This window comes from Micropterus dolomieu, linkage group LG01 (assembly GCF_021292245.1).
Source record: "Micropterus dolomieu isolate WLL.071019.BEF.003 ecotype Adirondacks linkage group LG01, ASM2129224v1, whole genome shotgun sequence".
Classification (NCBI taxonomy): Eukaryota; Metazoa; Chordata; class Actinopteri; order Centrarchiformes; family Centrarchidae; genus Micropterus; species Micropterus dolomieu.
Window position 1 is genome coordinate 18,234,670 of NC_060150.1, and position 7,570 is coordinate 18,242,239.

General features: G+C 39.6%; 1 protein-coding gene across 3 annotated transcripts in view; it reads right to left on the bottom strand.

Annotated features, from left to right (window-relative positions):
* Positions 1-7,570, bottom strand: part of LOC123977760 (plakophilin-4-like) — a 58,419-nt gene that overhangs the window by 21,342 nt on the left and 29,507 nt on the right. For all 3 annotated transcript variants that reach the window (XM_046060725.1, XM_046060716.1, XM_046060734.1), the window contains 3 exons: positions 5,177-5,344; positions 3,885-4,086; positions 3,074-3,206 (listed from right to left, as the gene is read on the bottom strand). In XM_046060725.1, the coding sequence (XP_045916681.1) occupies positions 3,074-3,206; positions 3,885-4,086; positions 5,177-5,344 (503 nt within the window). The remainder of the gene's footprint in view (positions 1-3,073; positions 3,207-3,884; positions 4,087-5,176; positions 5,345-7,570) is intronic.

Sequence of the window (7,570 nt, forward strand, 5' to 3'; positions counted from 1 at the left end):
CTGTTCTCCCATGCTCTAACACACAGTAACGATGAAATGTGTGCTGTTCTCACATTCTTCCTCTGTATGTACACATAAACAACAAGGCAGGGAAATATAAAAGGAATTTATTTTATTGTTTGGGTACATTATTGTTCAGTGTACATGCTCACATCTGAAACAAACTTTACGTGCTTGATAACTCTCCCACCCCGCAGACATCTACACACCAATACCGATTTATATTCATAGCGGCAAGTGCTATGTAGCTCCACATAGGGGACACAGGAAGTGACATATAGCACCTTCATGCGGCGTCGGAACCGCGTAGGAAATTCACAGCCGCACCGGCAGAGCTCCAGAATATGCAACTCGGCCGGCTCACACGCGGACGCGCTACAAGTGCGAGGGCCCGCCCAACGCTGCTTGCAGCTTTAATTATATATAATCTTAGCAAATTCAATAGGGACCTCGCACGGTCGTGCTCGGGCCCTAAAAATATAATCTTAGCAAATTCAATAGGGACCTCGCACGGTCGTGCTCGGGCCCTAAAAATATAATCTTAGCAAATTCAATAGGGACCTCGCACGGTCGTGCTCGGGCCCTAATAATCTTAGCAAATTCAATAGGGATCTCACACGGTCGTGCTCGGGCCCTAATAATATAATCTTAGCAAATTCAATAGGAACCTCACATGGTCGTGCTCGGGCCCTAATAATCTTAGCAAATTCAATAGGGACCTCACACGGTCGTGCTCGGGCCCTAAATAATCTTAGCAAATTCAATAGGGACCTCGCACGGTCGTGCTCGGGCCCTAATCATCTTAGCAAATTCAATAGGGACCTCACACGGTTGTGCTCGGGCCCTAATAATCTTAGCAAATTCAATAGGGACCTCACACGATCGTGTTCGGGCCCTAAATATATATAATAGCAAATTCAATAGGGACCTCGCACGGTCGTGCTCGGGCCCTAATTAAAGCTGCAAGCAGAGTCGAATGGTCCCTTGACCCCATGCACGCCTCGGGAGTTACAATGATTGTTAATTCATTATTTAACTAATTACACATTATGTTCCACTATATCAAGTGTGGTGAATGTCACTGTGAGTGGTTGTTTGTCTCTGTGTCAGCCCTGTGATGAACTGGCGACCTGTACAGGGTGTAACTCGCCTTTCGCCCGATGTAAGCTGGGATTGGCTCCAGCCCCCTGCGACCCTGTACGCAGGATAAGCGGTTGACGATGGATGGATGGATGGATGTCAGCCCTGTGATGAACTGGTAACCTGTACAGAGTGTACCTCGCCTCTTGCCCAATGTCAGTTAGGACTGGCTCCAGATAATGGATGGGTGGGTGGTTATCAAGTGTGGACCATACCCTTTTATGTTTTATGTAAATCAAATGAAGAATGTCACACAAGGCTTACTTTCTCTTACCAGAAGGTGGCACAATGCCTATAGCTCTTAATTGGCACGTAGATGTCCTTTCAAACAATTGAAATTTGGAAAAGATCTGACAATATGGAGTCGAATTACCGAAGTTCATTATCATTATCAACACCATCAACATTTTTTGTGTGGTTTGGTATTTATCCTGGTTTAACTTAGAAGTATTATAGCATATGTTTTTAGCCAGTTTTGATGTGTTCAAAATGACATCAAACACAAACAACTTTTAAAGAAAAAACCTGCACTAATGTCATGTAACAACGATTCTCTGGAATAACTGAAACATACAGAAGCATCACTGTGGCATGCTCAGAACTTTCTTGTGTCATCTCGAAATAAACCCGTCTCGGGAGAGCAGCAGACGCTCCCTGTTTCTCTCTGATTCTGTGTTCAAACCGTCACTGAAAACATTTGTTTCTGGCTAAATGAGCAGGCGTGTGTCCAAGCTGCTCCAAAGGCTAATTAAAAGCTCATCACCAAACATACCAAACAGCGCTAAAATGGCTCTTGCGTGATGCTCCACCATTGTGTTGGAGTTATTTATTGCACGGCAAGCAGAGCAAAGAGAGAACGCGCAGCGTTTCAGTGCCATCGGAGCACCGGTACATTTGGCTCCAACGTTACTTAAAGTTTTGTTGGAGCAGATGGCGCTTTGGCTCAGAGTCTGGCAGTAAAACAAGTCAAATTTCAAAACCTGTAAGCTGAGAATGCTCTCTCAGACACAGTGCAGGGATACAATAGGATGTATCTGAGTCAATGTAAATGAGCAACACTTGCAGCGACCGGCAATTAAATCCATCAAAAGTCTAGTCAAATGTTTCTGGTCAAAGGAAAGTATCGTCTCTTTTTTACATTTTAGAGTAGTGTGTTTTTTGAGCTGTACTGTTATCAAAAATACCTCAAAATAGCATTTAATTGTCTTTATGTGTTGCATTATATTGTTTTATTTATCTAAATTTATTTGTTTTTCTACTCTGCAAAAAACAAAAAATCTCAAACAAGAAAAACACTGGTTCTTGTATTTATGTATAACATAAATGTGAAATATTTACTTTTATATAATATAAAAGTATCTCTTGGAAATCACAAGAATCTAATTTTCTGGGGGGAAAGAACTGCTTTAAATATTATCTGGCATCCTTTTTACAAGCATAAGCATTTAATCTATCTTTTTTTAAAAGCCCAATACAATTTCCCAAAGCCAAAGATGTTCTAAAATAGCTTGTTTTCTACAAATAGCTGTCTAAAAAATATTCATAAATAAATTATGATATTGAATTATAATATAATTATTATAAATTATATAAATTATGTAAAACAGAAAAACGGCAAATTCTTACATTTTAAAAGGAAACCGCTAATGTTTGACTTGAATGATTAATTGGTTATCAAACATGTTGTCTGTCTGTCTTTTCAGTTGTTTTAGAAGGAATTGTGAGAGTAAAAATGATTTAATATACAAGGAAGCCTGGTCATGGTCTTGAAGTTTTCCATTTGATCAGTTCTTATTTGCACTCTGTATTACTGTATTACTGTCTATGAAAACTTTAAACGTGGCAGCACCTTTGTCCACCTGAGCAGTCAGTCACAAATTTGACGTCTGTCTTGTTATTTTTACAGCTACCCCACCGTTTCCTGGCACCTTACCTCCACTTTGACTCTGTTGTCTCCGTAACATAGGTGCTGCAGGTAGGCGGCGGCGTTGGCCTGGACGGAGGGGAAGTGATGCTGCAGCATGTAGATGACCTCCGGCAGCTCGGGGTCACGCCAAGCAAACTCCCTGGGGGGAAACAAAGAGAAAACTTTCCAAGACTTAAGCTTTTGGTCCAGACATACATGTTTCCCTCAAGATGAACTGCACCATCATCAGCATTTTAATTTGTCTAACACTTTAGTGTTAGACCAAATACTCTACCTGGAAAACTTCTGATTTTCTCCTCAGCCTCGGCTGTACTTTTTCATTTAGCATGCTAACACACCAGGCTAAACTAATTTTAACATGGTAAACATAATACATGATCTATCATGGTGTACTCTTTTGTTAGTATTTAATCAAATAAACCAAACATGTATCAGCATTTAATTTCCTAACAAGCAGCTTCACAAGAACTTAGCTTAATATAAAATACAGTCTAAAATCAGCAAAGTTACTATTTAATGTAGACAGTGTTTAATAAATGAATAAGCAAACAACACTGAAATGGACTAAGCATTGTACTTTTGGTACTTGACAGCTTTCAAAACACGATACTAAAGACAGGAGACATTATCACTGTATAAGATGTATGTAAATAATAATACATTTAAGCACAAACATGGATATGAATAAGGTTTCATTTCAAAGTGCTCTTATTGATTTTAGTCATATCTTTGGTCAATTAACAGATAATTAATTTCTCAATGAAAGTTCAAAACATCTACATACCGTATGTCTGCATGTGTGTTTGTGTGTGACTACCTGGGGTCCTTATGGATGCTTTCGATTGACGGGGAGCGTGTGGCCACCCGGTCTATCAGTCCAGAGTGCCGGTGGGAGTAGACGGGCTCGCCGGAGACCCTGTAGGAGTCGACGTACAGAGCTGCAGTGCTCAACCCATAGCTGCTTCTTTGGTACGGCAGCGTGCTGCAGTGGCTTTCAGCCCGAGGGAGGGTCCCCATACCTGAGGAAAAGAAATGAGCATACGTAAGAAACAGAGCATGATTTGGAAATACATTTAATCAAGGTTTTGTTTTCTTGGGGTTCAAGAAAGCAGCATCAAGATCAGAGGCAGTTCGTAGCTATCTAAGAGCAAAAGACATCCAAGGTCACATAAAACAGAAAGTACTATTGTGTTACTTAAATGCTTAAACAGGCAGTAGATCATTTAAAAGCAGTGGGCTGTCTCACTGGCCAAACTCGTTTAACTCTTGGCTAAACGAAACTGAAATGGCTCCTCAGATCCTCCACTATCAAACTCTGCAGAGCTTTCAGCTTTAAATCATTCTGCAAAGGCTTCAATTAAGAAGCAGTGGAGTACATGAAAGATTTCATCCTAATTAAGTTCTGACCTTGGGGGGCGATAATAACAACACTTCCTGTGCCTGTAAACTGTGATTTCTGCCACCGATTTAAGAGAAATAATCTCATGAGCAGATGTAAAACTGAGCCTGAAGCTTCTCAACCGGGATGCTGATGTGAAAATGAGGTTGTTTGAGTAATTCGCTGCGATGATAATAAAGCAGCTAAAAGTCAAGTGAGGGAGGTACTTGAAATGTTTTGGAGGATAACTGTATTTCTGTTTTCACCGCACAACTCCTGCTTTGCCACTAGTACTTCTGTTAGTATTTATGCTAGTTTTACTGATATTGCTTCAAATAATCCACATTTTGGTACTTTGTTTGCTTTTTTGATTGGAACCAGTCTGAGGTCTGTTTTTAGTAGAAGATGATGCTGGAAAGTATGGACCAATAATGACAATTTCACCAAATAAAATAATTTCAAAGTAAATGTCATAAAGTCTGTTTTTATTATTTAAATGATGTCTGATTTCTTAAAATAACCCCCTGCCATATGCACTGTTGTTTTAAAAAAAAAAAAAAGACTCCTTTTAGCACATTTATTTCCAGGTTAAAAACTAAAATGTTAACTATTTTAAGGGGAAAATACTCACATGTGCTAACAGTTAACAGTTACTATATATTCATGTTAAATGAAACCTTTAACTACTAGCTAATTTAGTCGTTAAGAAAACTTTTCTGCGGGTGCAGTACCAGTGTTTGTCCTGTAGAGGGAGCCCTGGGGGTCGTGGGTTGGGCTATGGAACAGGGGGCTGTGGAACGAGCGCTCATCGAAAACGGGAGTCATGTGGCAGTCTGGAGACGCTGCCCTCAGCTCTGGATCTATCTGCCCCGTCTGACCGGCGTATGAGCTGTGAAGCCCTGCAGGTGCAAAAGTACATACTTAATCAAGTACACTTAATGACTTAATAATACAGGGAATCAATGTGATGTTTGTAGTAGGGGTGGGGGAAAAAATTGATATAGCATAGTATTGCGATATTTTCTGTGGCAATACTGTATCAATACACAGACGCCAAGTATCAATCTTTTATTATATAAATTGTACATTAGAATTTTACTTTTTGGGTACTATAATAATAAAATCAATTGCTTTTTCAGTCTGCTAGAAAAAGAGTTTTCATTTTGGGACACAATTGAAGTTGGAAAAAAGTAATAAATTGCAATATATCGCAATATGGTTAAAATCGTAATAATATTGTATCATGGGGCCTCTGGTGATTCCCACCCCTAGTTTGTAGATGTTTGTGGTCATTATTGTTAAAGATTTAGGTATACTAATGTCAAATCAAATGAAAAACACTTAAAACCATTGATAAACATAAACATATTATTGCCAGATGTGACAAAATTAGGCTGTGTACATGGTGATCGGTGGCCTTGTGTCAGTCACTTTGCATTCTTGCAATTGATTTGTGCTTTCTAAATATATGGTGGCAAACCTACAAGCTACAATATTTTGTTAAACACTAAAAGACAGGGCACATCAATGTATTGCAAACACTGATTGGATAAGAATCAAAACAAGAATAACTTTTAAAAATACTTTAAATGGTAGTTTCTGTTTGTTCCTCTTATCATAATGACCAATAACAAACACAAGGGCTCTGTGTAATGCTATGTATGCTGAAATATATACAGTAGACATGTATCATGGTGGAAGTAGTAGAGAGCAACGCTTTTGGGTCAAAAGAAATAGAATAAAGATGCAAGAACACACAAGGCAAGAAGCTGTTCCGCAGCTATTTACAGTATGTTGTGATCCTGTTTAATTTTCATATTCTTATATATCTTTTACCATGTACAAAGAAAATTTCAGTCAAAGTAACTGAACTATAAAATGTTTGTATTGGCACATAAATAACCACTGAATAAAGCCTCTTTCTGCCTGTCATGGTCATATATAAATCACATCTCATCTCATTACTTAGCTCACATCTGTAGGTGAGGCTGTGCAAATCGAGATTGTACCAGACACTGTATTTCATAACGCCGACTCATCCGAAGTGTTGATAAAATGCATGAAGACACTGGTCATTCAGAATCTGCTGCAGGCGGCGTCATCAGCAGCAGAGGAGAGGGTTTTTCTATCCTCCAATCTCCAAGCAGATCAGTTCAAAGAGCGCTCCAATTATAAAGAGGCTTTAGGGCACGAGGGGGGGCAGCCTTGATGGATCAGTCCAACAACCGAAGCACACAATTTGCACTTAAGAGCTGCTAATGAAGGAGCTATTTGCTTCTTGCTTCTTTTTTGTTGATTTACATAAATGTTTTTGTGAATACGACTGAAAACTCCTTATCCATATCACAAAGAACATTCCTTTGGAAGAAAACATGTGTACTTGTGACACAATCTTGTTGAATCTAGACCTCAGAGTCTTTCTCAAGGGCTCTTCTGCAATGAAGGGCTCAAACCAAAACTGTGACCTTTGTTTTAAAGGATGCTTAAGCTACCAAATGACTGAAATTTGCCAGAAAGAAACATAAATCATGTTTCGAGTGGTAGAGGTTTGAATCAAACTCATTCACAATTAAAGCTGCAAGCAGCGTTGGGCGGGCCCTCGCACTTGTAGCGCGTCCGGGTGTGAGCCGGTCGAGTTGCACATTCTGGAGCTCTGCCGGTGCGGCTGTGAATTTGCTACGCGGTTCCGACGCCGCATGAAGGTGCTATATGTCACTTCCTGTGTCCCCTATGTGGAGCTACATAGCACTTGCCGCTATGAATATAAATCGGTATTGGTGTGTAGATGTCTGCGGGGTGGGAGAGTTATCAAGCACGTAAAGTTTGTTTCAGATGTGAGCATGTACACTGAACAATAATGTACCCAAACAATAAAATAAATTCCTTTTATATTTCCCTGCCTTGTTGTTTATGTGTACATACAGAGGAAGAATGTGAGAACAGCACACATTTCATCGTTACTGTGTGTTAGAGCATGGGAGAACAGTGGATACTTTTAATACAGCCCACACCCCTAATACTGTGTAACTATAACAAGTAGAGAACAGAAGAAAAAGATGTTCTTTCTTTACAACTGTCTGCATAGCTTATTCATATTGTGTAATGAATGAAAATAAATAGGCCTA